General features: G+C 34.4%; 1 protein-coding gene across 2 annotated transcripts in view; it reads left to right on the top strand.

Annotated features, from left to right (window-relative positions):
• Positions 1-19,006, top strand: part of EPRS1 (glutamyl-prolyl-tRNA synthetase 1) — a 45,338-nt gene that overhangs the window by 9,636 nt on the left and 16,696 nt on the right. Inside the window, exons 7-21 of one of the 2 annotated variants that reach the window (XM_070932396.1) lie at positions 44-170; positions 2,097-2,289; positions 2,701-2,872; positions 3,960-4,193; positions 5,730-5,814; positions 6,370-6,429; positions 10,143-10,253; positions 11,284-11,420; positions 11,837-12,044; positions 12,940-13,052; positions 13,780-13,897; positions 15,080-15,463; positions 15,777-16,034; positions 16,396-16,653; positions 17,759-17,992. In XM_070932396.1, coding sequence (XP_070788497.1) covers positions 44-170; positions 2,097-2,289; positions 2,701-2,872; positions 3,960-4,193; positions 5,730-5,814; positions 6,370-6,429; positions 10,143-10,253; positions 11,284-11,420; positions 11,837-12,044; positions 12,940-13,052; positions 13,780-13,897; positions 15,080-15,463; positions 15,777-16,034; positions 16,396-16,653; positions 17,759-17,992 — 2,692 coding nt within the window. The remainder of the gene's footprint in view (positions 1-43; positions 171-2,096; positions 2,290-2,700; positions 2,873-3,959; positions 4,194-5,729; positions 5,815-6,369; positions 6,430-10,142; positions 10,254-11,283; positions 11,421-11,836; positions 12,045-12,939; positions 13,053-13,779; positions 13,898-15,079; positions 15,464-15,776; positions 16,035-16,395; positions 16,654-17,758; positions 17,993-19,006) is intronic. The other variant, XM_070932397.1, reaches the window with a different exon arrangement.

Genomic DNA, 19,006 nt, shown 5'->3' with positions numbered 1-19,006 from the left:
AACCATTAAATTATGTTGTTTTCTTCTATGATTTTATTTCTAGCTACTTGCATATTGGTCATGCAAAAGCTGCTTTGTTGAATCAGCATTACCAGGTCACCTTCAAGGGTAAATTGATCATGAGATTTGATGATACGAATCCAGAGAAAGAAAAAGAAGATTTTGAAAAGGTATTTCAGACATTCATGTATGGTTTATTTTAGAATTGAAATAAGCAAAATAATTTAGTACAGATCTTGGATATATTCAAAGGGTATAAATAATTTTAAATGCAATTCCTTTATAGGCTTGCTGAAAAAAAAATCATTTTAAAAAGTAAATGACAGTACAGTAATTAAAATAAATTTGGACAGTGTTGATTTCTCATCTATTTTAATGTAATGAACATTTATTTTCCCAATGAATTTTCAGGTTGTTTTTTTTTTAATATGTCATTATTTTTACTGCCTTCCAATTCATTATTGCTGGCATCTTCCCATGCTACTAATATAGTAATATTCGAAAGATTATTAGAACCCAATTAAACGAACAAATTCTGGATGATACTTTATAGGGCTGTGGAGGCATAAAGGGAGGAAATATCACACTATTTTTGAGATATTTTAAAGTAATTGGTGTGCTTGGAAACTTGATTAGGTTTCATTTTAACAAGGTTTCAGAGTTATGTACCTTAAAACAGGTCCATGTGAATTGGATTAATAATTTATTATCTTCCAAAACAGTTTACTGTTGTTGTTTTTTATATTGCTTTAATGTGGGTTAGAAAATTGAATAAGAAGGATTTTACTTTTAGCCAATCTGATGTCTTTGTGACGACATATAACTAACTGCAAATTGCTTATATCATTAGAATAACAAATAATGAGATCTATGGAAGTATGTTATAGAACCAGAGGTGAAATGCTCCCGGTTCTGACCGGATCTCCTGATCCGGTAGCGATGGTGGCGGGTGGTTTGGAGAACCGGTAGCAAAAATCCCTGCCCCCCCCCAATGCCCAGCACGATCATCAGAGGGTCTTTTTTTTTTTTTACTTTTAAAAGCATTTTTTCTACAACCTCTTCCGACGAAGAAATGATAAAAGTAAAAAAAAAGCCTCTGATGATCACGCGGCTCAGCTGGGATCATCAGAGGCTTTTCAAAGCATTTTTTTCTGCAACCTCTTGGCCGAAGAGGTGTTAAAAAAATGCTTTGAAAAGTCTCTGACAATCCCAGATGAGTTGCCTGATCGGCAGAGAGGTATTTTTTAAAAAGCCTCTCTGACGATCCCAGCTGAGTTGCCTGATCGGCAGAGAGGTATTTTTTAAAAAGCCTCTCTGACGATCCCAGCTGAGTTGCCTGATCGGCAGAGGCTTTTCAAAGCATTAGAAAAAATGCTTTGAAAAGTTAAAAAAAAAAAAGTTGGCCACACCCACCCAGTCAAATTACCCCACCACCACCAAGCCATGCCCACAGAACTGGTAGTAACAAATTTTACATTTCACCTCTGTATAGAACATATAAATTACTATGAAATAACATTACTACAAGCCTAATTTTAAGTGAATCGAATCTTTAAACAATATTGAAATGCTCCCATTAATAGCAGTTTTACTCTTTGCTGAGTCTGCCCCTGCATTGTTCGTGTGTTAATAATGCCTGGTTATGTTAACAATATCTACTATGTGTTATGTTCTTACTGCTTCCTGATTCTCTAGCCCAAATAGCACACAAATGCAGTATTGTACAGAGTTCTGCTCATATAGTTCCTTGCTTGTTCTCAGATTTTGCAGCAGTGATTCCCCAAATGCTTTACAGTAATTTTGGGTGATGCTGAAGTTCTAAGGACAAAGAATCTAACCCACAAATAGTTTATGTGAATTTACTAAAATGTTGAATTGACATAGGAAACTTGTGAAACTTCTGATAGTCCTTTAAGTGGGCAGCATTGGCTTTGTCAGTGAATTTTCTAAAATTCTGTTTCTTTAATTACACATTTACAGCTCTTTGAAATGATAAAATGTAGCAATTTAGGAGATGTTGCCATTTCTAATACAATGATAATAATAGTAAACAATTTTTAAATACCAATCTAATGTTTTAAAAATCATATATGCAGGTAATCTTGGAAGATGTTGCAATGCTTCACATTAAGCCTGATCAATTTACATATACCTCTGATCATTTTGAAAAAATAATGAAATATGCTGAGAAACTCATTCATGAAGGAAAGGCTTATGTAGATGACACACCAGCAGAACAGATGAAAACAGAGAGAGAACAGAGAATAGAATCTAAACACAGGAATAATTGTAAGATGTTTTATCAGAGTTGTATCCTTTTTTAATTGAATCAATGAAACACATCTAATATTTGGTAATTATGTCATTAGCATAAGTTACATAACTCTTCTGTGTTTGAAATAATGATTAAAAATAACCTCATTGAGATGTTGGATGCACTTAGGTTTCTCCTGTAAGCCAATATATTATTTGTTTGATTTTGACTGACTGTGATGCATGAATCAAGCCAATGGGGTTTATGAATGTTTAATTTATAATTGGATAATGTCAAACCAACTGAAAATAATGTTGTGGTTCAAAGACACATGCTTTGTATGTAAATGCAAATTACTTTGTAGGTAAATGTAAATTATTTTTCTTATGTAAATATTGTATTATTAGGGCAAATTTAATCCTAATTAAATATTTATAATCTGATAGCTGTTGAGAAAAATTTTCAAATGTGGGAGGAAATGAAAAAAGGAACAGAATTTGGGCAAACCTGCTGTCTACGAGCAAAAATTGATATGAACAGTAATAATGGATGCATGAGAGACCCAACTCTTTATCGTTGTAAAAATCAGCCACATCCACGTACTGGAAATATATACAAGTATGTGTTGAGGAAGAATTTCCTTTTATTTTCTTAGACTTTCTACTCTACTTTTCTTTCTTTTTTTACTTAATACAACCTAGCTTCTGGTTTCTTGGGAACAATTTTAACATTTCAGGTTTTTTTTTTAATTTTATAGCCTGATATAATCTGATACTGAATATGTATATTATTGATATATCTCTGTTATTAAGTATGGAAAGACATCCATTCTTAAAACAACTAGCAATTTTAAGTTCTTAAATTGTTTATAGTTATTCTAAATTATTTATTTCCATGAGAAAGAGGCTAGTGACAGGACTGAATCTCTTCATCCACTGGACTTGAAGATTGGCAGATAGGAAATTCTACAAATACTTATTTTAGGTCTTTTATTGAGATATTTATAAGTATACAGTTGAGCAATGTAAGAAAAATAGTTTTTTAGTCTTATTTAGTTGAGAAAGTTTATTAGGATGAATTATCTCTTAAAAAAGAGAGAGGAGAAAAACTGAACTAAAAAAGCAAGAACTAATATTGTAAAGCCTTATGCCCATGAACATTTGTAATTCAGGAGGATAAATCTTGATTTAGTAGCCTTTGTAGTGACCATGAGAAAGAGTAAGCACTTTTTTCTTCCATATTCTACCCTAAAACTGCTCTCCTGCTTCTACATACTCTTATTAATTGGAGAAATGTTATTTATTGATATTTATTTACTTTCTAGAATATTTGCATCAAGCCAAATTTGCTGTATTAACTAATATTTAAGTATGAGTTCCTGTTTTTAGATAAATCAAACACTTATCTATTTCCTCCCTTTCTGAAATATATCTAGTTCTGGGAAATAACATATTACCTAGATTTCATAATAGATTCTCCAGAATCTTCTTAATATTTTAGGAATAACCAATACTTATTGTCAGTCTATTCAAATACAGTGTAAAGTTTGCAATTGCTTTAAACATTCTTTTTCTTGTTTTTAATTTGTACCAGCAGACTGATGAATACTGTTGCTGCAATGATTGCTTTTGAAATTTATTAATGATAAGACGTGACATCTGTCAAGTGTGCATGAAGATTAATTCTGTTTCTGCTTAACTTTCAGTATTTACCCTACCTACGACTTTGCCTGCCCCATAGTGGACAGTGTAGAAGGTGTTACTCATGCATTAAGAACAACAGAATACCATGATAGAGATGAGCAATTCTACTGGATCATTGAAGCCTTGGGACTAAGGAAACCCTACATCTGGGAGTACAGCCGTTTAAACCTCAACAATACTGTGCTTTCTAAAAGGAAGCTCACTTGGTTTGTCAATGAAGGGCTGGTAGATGGCTGGTAAGTGAAGCTGCTGGTGTCTGTCTCGATGCTTCTAAAATGTGTACCAGATTATTTTATTCCTATAGTCATACTGTAATTTATATGTTATTAATAAATAAAAACTCCAATTCCTTTTAAATTAAATATCCTTACACATTATCACATTTATGTGTTTGCTGTTAACAGAGGAAATAAATTATTTTTAAACATTTGCTTTTATAAGTATTCCAAAATATTGGCTTTTATGTTTTTTAATGTTGTTATTACTAGTTCATGGGCTTCATGAAACCTTCAGATGCCTCTCTGCTTCTGTTCCTCCCCTTTCCTTTGTGGTTCATTAAGCACTCAAAAGATTGTATCATATTAATTGGGTCAATATGAAAGGATGTAAAATAATTTGTCTGAGGGGGAAAGGATCATTTTCAGTGTCTAGGAGTAGTGTTTGAGTGCATATAAAGTCTATACAAATTCTGCAGCCACTAAGGTGGTTCTCAGTTTCTTTCCTAATGCTCTTGGAGGTAAATTGTGGCAATGTGTGGTAACTTGCCCAATAAAATGCATCTGGCAGGGTACGGTATTGGGAGCACAGTATTCGGGATACAATGTTAGACAGAAAACAGCAAAAGATTTAGGTGTGCTCATAGATAACTGCAAAATGAGCAAACAGTGTGCTGAGGCAACTGTGCAAACAAACAAAATTCTGTAATGCATCATCAGCAGGAAAAAGGAGGTCCTAATCATACAATATATGTATATGTATATGTATGTGTATGTGTGTGTGTGTGTGTGTGTGTGTGTGTGTGTGTGTATGATTATACACAATACACACACCATTTGGAATACAGTTCTGAGACCTCATTTAAAAAAAAGATTGATATAAGATTGAGCAAATGGACAACAAAAATGGTGCAAAGTCTGGGGAACAAAATATATGAGGAGAAATTATAAAGAATTGAATATGTACAGCCTGGAGGACAGAAGGGAAAGAGGTGACATGATTGGAACCTGTAAATAGATTAAGGGTGTGAACACGGTTCAATATTAAGCAAAAATCCAGAACATGGGGGCATAACTTCAAGCTGACAGGAGAAAAGTTCAAGAATAATATTATAAATTATCACTATATCACTATCACTTCACTAAAAACAGTAGTGAAAGTTTGGAACCAATTTCCAGAGGAGATAGTGGGTCAGTCATTAGTAACTGAGCTTAAACATGCTTGGGATAAACACATGTCCATCATCCAAGAACAATTTAAAAATAATAATTTAAAATAATAAATTAATTAAATAAATTCAAAGGGCAGACTTGATGGACCACACTAGATCTCATTCAGTTTTCTATGTTTATTTGCTATTTTTATTATTTCTAGGGAAAAGACCACAAATGAAATAGATGCTAAGAATTAGCCAATATTAGAAATTGGAACTCATAAAATCTAAGATAAGGTTGTGTAAAATGGATGGGAGAACTAGCTGGTGTTTTGAATTCATAAAAGTATTTTTTAAGCCATCCCATTTCTTCAGTATTAAAGTATTGATCCCTTTCTTCAAGGGATGATCCAAGATTTCCAACTGTTCGTGGTGTCCTTAGAAGAGGTTTGACAGTAGAAGGATTGAAACAGTTTATAGCTGCACAGGTAAGAGTCTTTATTTTCAAATTATGTACCATATTTCCCCGAAAATAAGACCTGGTCTTATTAATTTTTTTTGCCTCCAAAAGAGGCACTACGTCTTATTTTTGGGGATGTCTTCACTGTCTCACCTCGCGGTGGAGGCACCAAAAGCCCGCCCAGCAAGAGCCCATTTCTGCGGTCTCTGGCTGCCACTGGCACACAGCAACCCTGGCCTCCATTTTGCTGTCAGAGGCCTTCAGGAAAGGCCTCTGCAGCAGAGAAACGAGCTCTGACAGTGGCAAAACAGAGGTTGGGGGGGGGGCGCTGTGTGCATCAATCCAGAGCTCATTTCTTAAATTAAAGTACTTTGATTTACAAGTTACTTCCTTCTTGCTGCTTGGTGGATATAGGATTTATGATTTTGCTTGCATTGATTGATTAAATATATGTAATTAAATATACATAAGATACTTGGCCAATTAGCAGTAGAACCAGGACTGGCTTTACACCATTTTGTATCAAATGTCTGTAATTATTACTTATCCAGATGATTTATTTTTTTTCTTTTATATTTTACAGGGATCATCAAGATCAGTTGTAAATATGGAATGGGATAAAATTTGGTCATTTAACAAAAAGGTACATTTGTCTTTATTTTAATTTGATGACCTTTCAGGTGGAAACCTGCTCTAATGTGGATAGTGAATCCAGAATTCTCTGAGTGCACTTTCAAGACTAGTGAATGTAGTTTGTTGCTTCATCAGCCTCTTTTTCAGGAAAATGGAATGTCCTTCTCACTAACAAGGCTTACATTAATCTTACTTAATTTTGGCAAATCTATTGAATTGTTTTTTGACTGTATAGGAAGGTAATGGTATTTTGCTAATTTTGTAAATCTGATACGAAATTCTGCATTTCATTTTTCTGCCATCAAGCTGCGAGCTATCTGTAAGAAGGTATTACTTAATGCTTTTTCTGCCTTAGCATATAGCTTACAGTAAACATATATAGCATAAGCATATGCGGTTTCTCATATACAATCACATTTGCTCACATAACAAGAGCTATATTTATTTCCATAAAAATGCATTATTCCTATGCTAAAGAGAAAAACATGATTTCTCAATAGAGAAGAGAATTTAAAATCTTTCCAAGTTGCCTTTCTGCAGTACACAGAAGGCTATAATATTTCTTTTGTAAGATTATCAGTAAAGTTCTTTCATTATTCTTCAGTTGAAAGATTAAAGAAGGAATACTGCATCTTCACATGATTAGTTACTTTTTGGCAGCAACTGCTTGGACACTATAATAAGGCGAACTGTTGGTGTCTCTACAATTCTATGGCTGCTCCTGTTTTTTAACTTGCATCTGGATCTTTGCTTTCAAATAGGTTTCATTTTTCCTCAGATTTCAGTATTTGCTTGCCTGGCATGTGTCTTGTAGTCTCCTATAGTTCTTTTACTTTGTTCTCTTCATTTATCTGAGGGATTATCAATTGGTTCTTTCTGTTGCTGCATTAGTTGTGTAATACATTTACAAAACATAATTTTTAGCTGTTGGACTGCACACCTGTTAGAGCTGTATATTGACCTGTATAATGACTTCTCATTGACCAAGAGTGAAGCTAAAGTATTAAATTTCCTATAAGATACTATTGGCTCTCAAGAAAGGAAAATTATCAATAGAAGCATTAGCAAAATTTAATTAGTAGAGCAGAGCAGAATCCCTCTTTTGTAATGCAGTAAAAATCTGCTGATCAGACATGGACTAATTGAAGATTTTGAGTTTTTCCAAAAATTGTGGATAAAGTAAGTTATTTGTATCATTGCATACTTTTTAATCACATAATGGTTGCTAGTGTGTAAATCTCTATGATAGGCAGCAAAGGCACAAGTGATACTTCTCTTATACATTTCTAAGAATGTCCCAAAGGTGCTTTTTTTCAAGAGGGAACTGACCTTTCTTGTTTTTCTTTGAAGACATCCAAGAAGCTTCTTCAGCTCTGACTGGATGATGGGGAATGGAAGGATTTACATTCCTTGCAGACAGCTGGTCATTTGCATTCTTTTAGAGAGTCTAAAAGAGTCTTTTAGAGGTTTATCTGTATCCTTAGAGTAATCTGAATAATGCAAATCTGTGCGGAGCCTTCTTGGAACTGCTGAAATGACTGTGTTGTAGACAGGAGATAGATGATGTTGTATCGCTCCTGCTCTGTTGAGAGAGGGCTGTTCAATTTTGACATAGATGGCCTCTTTATTTATTTATTTTATTTATTGGTTTGATTTATATGCCGCCCTTCTCTGGAGACTCAGGGCGGCTTACAATGCATTAAGCAATAGCCTTCATACTTTTGTATATACCTGCTTAGTAGGGCTTTTGCCCCCCCCCTCCCCCCAAAGCGGTGTTCTTTTTTATACAAAGTCAGCTTATTGCCCCCACAATCCGGGTCCTCATTTTACCTACCTCGGAAGGATGGAAGGCTGAGTCAACCTTGAGCCTGGTGAGATTTGAACTCACAGTAATTGCAGGCAGCTGGCAGCTAAGTGCTACTTAACGGCACTTTAGTCCGCTGCACCACCAAGGCTCTTTGAAACCAGCGGTCCTCTCTGTTCAAAATGTGGACTTTTCTGTCTTCAAAAGAGTGTTTTTTGTTTTTTAAATGCAAATGGACTGCTGAATCCTGTCCTGATGGCTTTGTTTTCTTATGTTGTGCCATGGGTTTGTGAAGAGCCTTGGTAGCACAGTGGACTAATGCACTGTTTACATCTGCTGCTTGCAATTCCTGCAAGTTCAAATTCCACCAGGCTCAAGGTTGACTCAGCCTTCCATCCTTTCAAAGGTAGGTAAAATGAGGACCCAGATTGTGGGGGCAATAAGCTGACTTTATATAAATATACAAAAGTATAAAGGCTATTGCTTAACGCATTGTAAGCCGCCCTGAGTCTCCGGAGAAGGGCGGCATATAAATTAAAGCAAAAAAAAGAAAAGAAAAAGTGGAGATAAACCTCCAAGTGGCCTCAACGAGTCTCTAACAGAATGCAAATGACCAGCTGGATGCAAGGAGTATAAATCCTTCCATTCCCCACCATCCAGTCAGAGCTGAAGAAGCTTCTTGAGTGAGAAGCAAAACATCTTCAAAGAAAAACAAGAAATCCAGTTGCCTCTTGAAAAAAGCACCTTTGGGACAACCATGATTTGGATGATTGAGAATCTACATAAACATTTCTAAGAATGTATTTCCAAGAATGCAGAATATAGTCTTTATTAGTCATGAGTGCTCTTGTTTTATGTAAGTTTTCCCCTCAAAGAATATATGTCCTTATAAGTAGTAGTTTTAACAATTGTTTAAACTATTGTAATTCTGGGGATTACAACTGACATCCTGAGAATTGCTGGAGGACCAAAGTTTTCTCATGCTTCCTTAAAACCTCCAATTGTATAAAATAGTAAGTCATTGAAAAAAGATGGTAATGCTTAAAATAAATGGTTTGGTAGCGTGTTAACAACAGAAACAATATTGGTGGAAGACGCTATGCTTGAGTATTGAGTAAGTTAGAAAAATATTTTCTCAATGAAGCAGAAATAAAGGCCATTTTTAAATGAAGGGTTCTATCATAATGTTGCCTTATTATAGTGCTCTAAAGCTGTTGTATTTAAATAATCATGCTAGAATGCATGCTTTTTGAAATACATTTATTGAAAATATATGGCTTTAAAGCCAGTGATTTGGTAAGGAGAAAATTGTGGACTTTTGTATATAAAAGAAAAAGTATCAAATAAAAGTATTTTAAATTTTAGTGTGCCATTTGGCATTTTAATACAATTTTTTTTGTGCATCCCACAGATATTCTGATTCTGCCTATTTTTCAGTCTCAGAAAAGTTTATATATTAATGATAATGTAATGCATACATGTAGATATGCCGGCTTTTAAAACTGATGAGTGATAAAATGACTCAGATGCAAAGAAAAAGTTTACAGTTAGCATACATATTTAGCCTAATTACAGTTTCCTCTACATATGTTTAGCCTAATTATAGTTTCTTCCAGTTAGGAATGCATATGCCTACAAACTCTCCCAAAAAGTGATTTTAAAACATTTTTTTCATCAAAGGACAGGAAAATTACATAAGCATATTTTGTTTTGGCTTTGTTTTATAATTTAAATTCAAGAAGCTTTAATTGCAGTCAACAGTGCAGTAACATAAAGAATACCAGTTAATATTCCTAGATGGCTTGTGTGTATGTGTACTTTTTCATTCATATAACTCCTTGTTTTAAAGATTTTTGCTTGAAATATAAGTGAATAATTGAATAATTATATATTTTTTAATTGTTATCCTTGGGATATAGGTTATAGATCCAGTGGCACCTCGGTTCACTGCATTGCTGAAGGATGAAATAGTCACCGTAAATATTCCTGAGGCTCAAGAAGAGATGAAAGAAGTGGCCAAACATCCAAAGGTTTGCTTAAAGAATGCTGTAATAAAAATATTGAATCATTGGAACTGACAAGACTTTCTGCACAATAAAAAGAAAGCAAAACCATATTACCAGGTTTGAATATTGTAAGAGGCTGTCAGCATTAGGAAGGCCAGCAGATGAATTAACAAGAGTTTTAAAAATGTAAATATCTTCAACCTGAGTTCAAATCCTGGTTGCTGCATCCATGCAGTTTTCTTAGCAGTTTTTTTAACTGCCTTCTTCCTGGTTGCTTTTTCAACTTCTTTTCTAATCTACACCCAGGATATCTCCCTATCTAAGTACTAACAAGGCATAACCTTGTTTAGCTCTGAGATTTGAGCACTGCTATCACCTGTTGAGACTATGAAAGAATGAGGAGGAGTTTGGAATGGAGTTTTCAACTCTGGAGAAAAATCCATGAAAAGAAAAAAAAGTCCTATAAAATATTTAAATTACTGTATATTTAAATATATTAATGTAAATTATTTAGACATAATTTAAATTAAACATTTACATTCAAAAACACTGAAATTAAACATTTGACTACATTAAATTAAACTTCACATAATGATGGTTTGGTTTTGAATCCATCCACATCTTTGTCCAGTTCCCCCCTATTTTTTGAGCTATAGTAGTTCAAGATGCCTGTTAGATCAGGGGTGGGCAATTAATTTTCCCAAAGGGTCACATGAGAAATTGGAACTGTTTTGAACGGCTGCCGCTTCATCCTGCTACTGCCCCCGATGCTGCATCGCCACCCTGTCCTTCAACATTGATGCCCCATCTGCTTCCAGGCCCTGCCCCCTGATGCCACTGATACCACAGGTTGGATTGGGGGCCACCTGTGGGCCACCTGTGGCCCATGGACCATAAAGTGCCTAGATTTAGATCATCTGAAAAGTTGTTCCCTCTTGTCAAGAAAAACAATTTACCACAATGACAGAGATACAATGTTTGCTTCTGAATAGATTATTGTGTTGTAATTTTTCCAACACAAACCAGCTCTTTATCCTTTTCTGTTAATATACAGAATGCTGAAGTTGGCTTGAAGCCTATATGGTATAGTCCCAAAGTACTGATTGACGGAGCAGATGCAGAGACAATGACAGAAGGAGAAATGGTTACATTTATTAACTGGGGCAACATAATCATCACCAAAATACACAAGTACGTTTTACATTGGATTTTATCTTTTGAGACTGGAATTTCCCCTTCTTAAATATTTAAAATGTGTAGTGGGTAGAATCATTACAGTATATAATCCATTTCAAACCTTTTACCCCTTTCACTGCGCATGAAATTCTTGGAAACCATATGGTAGGTGATGCAGAGAACTATATTGAGGGAGAGAAGAGGGTTGAAATAACAGGGGATGTCATGACTTGCATGACCATAAGCTTTTTCTGTTCATACAGGAATCCTCTTAAATTTAAATAATAGATTTGGACTATTAAATTTGACTGCCATTTCTTAAGGTTCACTGATTCTTGGAAACTTAAGTTAATTTGCACCGATTTCTTGGGCAAGGTTTCATTATTAATTTTAAAACACGCGGATAATCAAAATATTCTGTTTCTTTGTAGGAACCTCACTGGGAAAATTACATCTATGGATGCTAAATTAAATTTGGAGAATAAGGATTACAAAAAAACTAGTAAAATCACCTGGCTAGCAAAAACCTCTTCTGCTTCTCTTACTCCAACAATTTGTGTGAACTATGAACACTTGATCACCAAACCTGTCTTAGGCAAGGAGGAAGACTTCAAACAGTACATCAACAGAAATAGCAAGGTAACGTTCATATTACTATCAACTGTTGCATTTGTGCCACAAAATGATAGTCTATAGTATAGTATAGTATAGTATAGTATAGTATAGTATAGTATAGTATAGTATAGTATAGTATAGTATTTCAAGAAACAGTGTGAAATATATGAATCCTCCTCTCTTTAAATCTCACTCATCCTTAAGTCTGACTTAGATTCAAATTGACCCAATAAATTCTGTGGCTGAATTGAGATTTTATCCTTTACATTTTATTTATTTATTTATTAGTTTGATTTATATGCCGCCTTTCTCCGGAGACTCAGGGAGGCTTACAATGCTTTTAAGCAATAGCCTTCATACTTTTGTATATACCTGCTTAGTAGGGCTTTTTGGCCCCACCTAAGCGGTGTTCTATTTTATACAAAGTCAGCTTATTGCCCCCACAAACCGGGTCCTCATTTTACCTACCTCAGAAGGATGGAAGGCTGAGTCAACCTTGAGCCTGGTGAGAATTGAACTTGCAGTAATTGCAGACAGCTGGCAGCTAAATACTACTTTAACAGTAGTTTAGTCCACTGCACCACATTCCTAATTAAAATTCAGCATTCTAGCCCATCTTCCATAAAATGGTATCTTCTAAGCCTTGTAGCTCCTGCCATCACTAATTATTGATGAGAGTCACATATTAGGAAAGATCAGGCTAGCCATAATTATGTACTTGATTGTATGATTGCTTTTTCTTAGTCTTTCATTTGGATCTTCATGAGTCGCTTCATGGAGAATTAAGGATTTTCAGTGTCCAGCTGAAATGTAAACTTTCATGTTAACTATAGTAATTCAGCACAAGTACAGTAATTCATAATATGTATAGAATTTTGGTCTTAGGAAGTGATACAACTTACTTTTAACTTTTTTACAGCAAGAAGAACTGATGTTAGGTGATCCTTGCCTAAAAGATTTGAAAAAAGGAGACATCATTCAGCTTCAGAGAAGAGGCTTTTATATTTGTGATCAACCATATGAGCCTATTAGGTGAGTATTTAGAAACCACCTTGATTTTAACTGTATCAGATTTGGAAATTTGGAATGGGATTTTTTTTTTCAGGACTATTGAAGTAGAATTAATGTATGTGCTGCTGTCTATAAAAGTCTATATTTCTGCATTATACTTACCTAAATATATAGAAGGGCATTACATTCTATTTAAAAAAGGAAAGTGTGATAATACAGTTTAACAACAACAAAATTTGAAAGCCAAGTAACCTACTTTCAGTGACATTTTCTCCCATTTATGGAATATGCAAATTACAAATTTAAACTTTTCTATATGAGTAAGCAGTGATTGTTATTTTAAAAACTATATTTTGAACTGCAATATTGATTATTCATGAGGCTTTAATATGGGTTTGTTATTACTGTCAAAAATAATTTTGATGTACACTATATGGAATAGTGTATTCTTTGTTTTTCACCAAATAAAAGACATTTTTCTCTTGGATTTACTGCTGTGGGGATGGATGAAATATAATATGAATGTATTTTGATATTCATTGTTGAAGCTTAACTCATGATCCACACAACCCTTCTTGTCAATTTTCTGCTGTCTGTCTTGTTCTGCACCTCCTTACAAATATATAATTTCACAAACACTTATTTCTATAAACTTTTAAAGTTTAACTGGTATTGTTTCATATCGATTCATTAGTCTATTTATTCAATTAATATTATTACTATTCAATTAATTAAAAAATCTTTGTAGTCCATATAGCTGTAAAGAAGCTCCATGCATTTTGATTTATATTCCTGATGGGCATACAAAAGAAATGCCAACATCTGGCTCAAAGGAAAAGACCAAGTCAGAAACAGCAAAGAAAAAGGTAAGCAGATCCAGTTGATATATATTGTTCATCTAAAATAATATAGATGGACATTAGTGTTGCTTATAACATGTTATTATAAACTCTTTGATATTCAACAGGGACAGATGCATTTGTCATGGTTGAAATAACAAATGCACCTGTATAGAAAGCAGAATATATGATCTGGAGCAGAACGTTTGAAAAAGATCTCAGGATTATAATCAATCACAAATTGATCATGAGTCATTAATGTGGTACAATTAAGAAACAATTGCTCCACATTTGGGACGGTTTAAATTCATACATTTTATAAACCGATGTTTAGGCTGTTCTACTCTATCAATTCTTCTCTAATTGTTTCTGTTCTGTTGAATATGTTTTATGTATTTATTGTGTGATCAAATTCCAGCAATTTTTATGAAAATGGCACGCCATTACTTCTATTAATCATCAAAAAGTGATTACAATAATATAGTTATATTCTCAATACTTTTACTTTCTGTATCTTTTGACATTGCTGAATAATTTATTTTAAGCTGGTATTGTCTGTATTTTGGATCCTTATTATCTTGTGGGTTTTTTTCCGTCATGCTGGTGTAAGGCTATAAGAAATCAAATAATTCACTGAGTCCATTTTTGCTAAAATTAGTGAGAAATTTAGTACTTACTATGTTGGGATTATAGCATGGCATTGAGGATTATACTCAATGCCATTTGCCTATCAAATACTTAATTTAATGTTAGTTAAATCAATGAAAATATAATTCTTGCAGATATTTATGCCTTTTCTTCCTTCTTATATCCATCTTTATTAATTGTGTTTGTGAGATGGGCAGCCATGTAAATAAATTAAATGAATAAAGAGATAAATGAATCAATCTTTTTCTGCTTCTACTCTTTGTTTCAATTTTGCCTTCGGATCGCCATGTAAGACTGCATACAGTATTTATTCCAAGGAAGTTGCTCATTCTTCTACTCATAGATGCTGCTGAAATTATTTTTATTTTTGCTCCCTCTTTTAATTGTTGCCTTGTTAGGGTCAGGAATAAAGGCAACATTTTTCACATTCTGTTCATATTTATGAATGGGATTTGGATACCAGGCAATACTGGTCCCCCCTCCCCACCCCCAATGGTGCATATTATACCGTAACAATTTTCCTCACTTTTGTAAATGCATAATTTGGTTTTCTTTTCAAAGGTTGGTACTACAACGAAAGGTCATTCTCCTTCACTTGGGGCTGATGTTTCTCCTACTTCAGTTTCCGCTTCAGCCCAGGATCCCTTAGCTCTTTACAGGAGGGTGTCTGCTCAGGGTGATGTAGTCCGTGATTTGAAACAGAAGAAAGCAGCAAAGGAGGACATTGATGCTGCTGTGAAACAACTCTTGGCTCTGAAAGCAGAATACAAGGAGAAGATTGGTCAAGACTACAAGCCGGGAAATCCTCCAGTTGCAGCAGTTCCCATCCAGTCGTCCAAATGTGAGGTTGTCACCGTTACCAATGTAGACAGCAAAACTCTTTATGATAATGTAGCTGAGCAAGGAGAAGTGGTCCGAAAACTTAAAGCAGAAAAAGCTTCCAAGGTTAGTAAAGACATCAATTAGGTTACCTTAAATTATTATTGTCTGATTCTGTCTAAAGCCATATGCTCCATTTTAACCTTTGAAATCTTCATAACATATCTCTTCGTATGTTTATGGATATGAACAAAGGTTGTTCATTACTTTTCTATTTAAAGTTTAAATAGAATATTTTAGACCAACATGAACCATATTTTGCCAACTGCAGAGAAACACTGGTTCTAGAAAGTTTTAACTTAAAAAGTTAAATGCACCTAGTTATAAAACGAAAATATTTCTGCATTTACTGATGTGATATATTGTCTCTCTGCTTCAGGATCATATTGATGCTGCAGTAAAAATGCTTCTTGCTCTAAAGGCAGAATATAAACAAAAGACAGGTCAAGATTATAAACCTGGACATCCACCAGCAGCTCCTCTTCCTCCTTCCTCCTTGTCTTATGCTTCTGATTCTACTTCTTTAACTATGTATGGTTTGACATCTTCTAGCCAAATAGATGAAAGCTCTCTATATAGTAAAGTAGCTGAACAAGGCGAGGTAGTGAGGAGACTCAAAGCAGAAAAGGTTTCCAAGGTAGAATAATGATAAATATTCTCTCTCTCTCCCTCTCTCTCTCCCTCTCTCTCTCTCTCTCTCTCTCTCTCTCTGTGTGTGTGTGTGTGTCTATCTCTGTCTCTCCTTCTATTTCATAAGCATTTAACTTAAACCTATATATGTTTGACACTGTTTGCTTCAAAAATTATTTCAAAATCATTGTGAAAGGGTAAAGCTATTTTCTTTACCTCTTCCACTTTAAGAAGTTATTGTAGGCATTTAATCCTAATGCATTAGCTTTCTAGCTTACCTTGTATTAGATATTTAAAAGAATCTGACAGCCAGTAATTTCTATTTTTTGCTGCATTTACTGATGTGATATATTGTCTCTCTGTTTCAGGATCATATTGATGCTGCAGTAAAAATGCTTCTTACTCTAAAGGCAGAATATAAACAAAAGACAGGTCAAGATTATAAACCTGGACATCCACCAGCAGCTCCTCTTCCTCCTTCCTCCTTGTCTTATGCTTCTGATTCTACTTCTTTAACTATGTATGGTTTGACATCTTCTAGCCAAATAGATGAAAGCTCTCTATATAGTAAAGTAGCCGAACAAGGCGAGGTAGTGAGGAGACTCAAAGCAGAAAAGGTTTCCAAGGTAGAATAATGATAAATATTCTCTCTCTCTCCCTCTCTCTCTCCCTCCCTCTCTCTCTCTCTCTCTCTCTCTCTCTCTCTGTGTGTGTGTGTGTGTGTGTGTGTGTCTATCTCTGTCTCTCCTTCTATTTCATAAGCATTTAACTTAAACCTATATATGTTTGACACTGTTTGCTTCAAAAATTATTTCAAAATAATTGTGAAAAGGTAAAGCTATTTTCTTTACCTCTTCCACTTTAAGAAGTTATTGTAGGCATTTAATCCTAATGCATTAGCTTTCTAGCTTACCTTGTATTAGATATTTAAAAGAATCTGACAGCCAGTAATTTCTATTTTTTGCTATGTATGGATACCATACATAACAGTACATTAGACTGTAATGAGAAAAATCTGTTTTGAAAAGTGACATGCAGAACTGATAGCAACAAGAACAACTAGAGAAAAATGGGTGGGTTGCATTAACCCAGACACAACCTGGCTATACTCAAAGAGCAGGTGTTAGTTGTGGTTAGAGGCTTAATGCAATTTAATATTTGTGTGCCATTTGGGCCCTTATCTGGAACATGAGGTTCTGCACAGTCATTCACGCCCATGTCATCTCTGCCAGTTACATAGTGTGTATGCTAAGGAATTTGGGTGGGTGGGTTCAAGGAGAAGAGCCTTTTCCACTGTGGCCTTGACCCAGTGGAATACTCTACCACTAGAGCTGAGAATTGCTCCCACCCTTTTGACCTTCCAGAAGAGTGTTAAAACTTGGTTTCCCCATTGGACTTGGGGCCCCGAGTGGGTGCTCATCGCTGGAGGTGGTTGACAGGGTAAGAAGATCTCATCCCTGCTCCATCTATCTTGGGTCCTATTATTATTATTTTTTTTGCATAATTTACAAAACTTTAATTTGCATAAAGCAAATGTATTTCAACAAATACATTTCATTTGTGCGCAACAAATCTTTTGCATAAAATAGTACAGTATGTTACTAAGATGCTCAAGAACATATTGTTTATTTGATAATAAAGAACAAAATTGTAAAGAAAAGAAAAGAAAGTATGCAGATAGTTTTTGAGGTGGTTGTACTTATTTGCTCTTTCTTGACAATACTCACACAGGATAAAGTGGATGAAGCTGTCAAACTGCTCCTTTCCTTAAAAACAGAATATAAAGAAAAGACTGGCCAGGACTATAAACCAGGACAGTCAGCTTCATCTCAGACATCTGACTTAAAGCACCCAAAAAGCACAGAAACCAGTAGTCCTGGCTCTCCAGAAGCACAAGTTCTCTTTAACAAGGTTGCTCTCCAAGGAGAAGAGGTTCGGAAGTTAAAATTGGAGAAGGCAGAAAAGGTAATTCTACTAATTAACAGTTTCAGAAACTTGAAGAGAGCCTGGAATAAGCGTTGCACTCATTTTTATTCTTTGCTGCTATCCTATTCTTTGAAATTAAGTTGATTTCTCATTAAGTGTTGCATGTTTTAACCATTCTGAAATTACTTCAACAACATTTGCAAAATCAGTAATGTTGGCAACTTTTGGGGGAAAAAATCTTCCAATTTTCTCTGAAAGTTCATCTGGGAACCATCACTTGTCACCAAAACAACTGGTCCTTTCATACAGAACAAAACTAAAATAATTATTTTTCCACTCTTTTACTAGTTCATTCTTACTGTGTGGTAAACTAGCTGTATCATTCAGGAAAATTATATAAATCTTTCATATTTCTTTCATCTTTCAATCTTTCATATAAATTGAACCAATAAATAAATAAATAAGATGCCACATATTTTTTAAAGAATCCTAACCTTTCTTCAAGATGAATTTAGGTCTTGTCTAATGTATTTCATCAGGATTTAGTTGTTCAGCAAATGTATGCACATTTTTTGCCCTCAAATATAAAAAGAAAAATCTAGACTATTTTTCCAAGGAATTTACAGTATAATTTTTTTAAAATTATGGCAGGCAATATAGGAAGAGTGGAAAAATGTCTCTTTTCTTAAAAAAATATTTAATTTTTAAGATATTTCTGTGTACTTCCATGCTGTATAAGGTATTTGAATACATTGTATACAAAACATAAAATATTAAGCTACACTAAAGCATATTAAACTACATTGACTAGTGGCCACAAGCAGGGGAGCTTATGATCACCATTTGTAATCTTCCTAGACGGCTTCCGACAAACAAATTCAATGGGAGAAGCCAGATTTGTTAATAATGATCACATGATTCACTTAACAACCACAGTCTTTCACTTGACAACTGTGGCAAGGAAAATCATAAATGGGGCAAAACTCAATAACTGTCTTGCTTAGCAACATAAATTTTAAGCTCAATTGTAGTCATAGGTCAAGGGCTACCTGC

This window comes from Pituophis catenifer, unplaced genomic scaffold, assembly GCF_029215685.1.
Source record: "Pituophis catenifer annectens isolate HBS135680 unplaced genomic scaffold, rPitCat1.0.hap2 SCAF_1, whole genome shotgun sequence".
Lineage (NCBI taxonomy): Eukaryota > Metazoa > Chordata > Lepidosauria > Squamata > Colubridae > Pituophis > Pituophis catenifer.
Note: the sequence above shows the minus strand (reverse complement) of the source record. Positions and strands in the feature narration are given on the sequence as shown.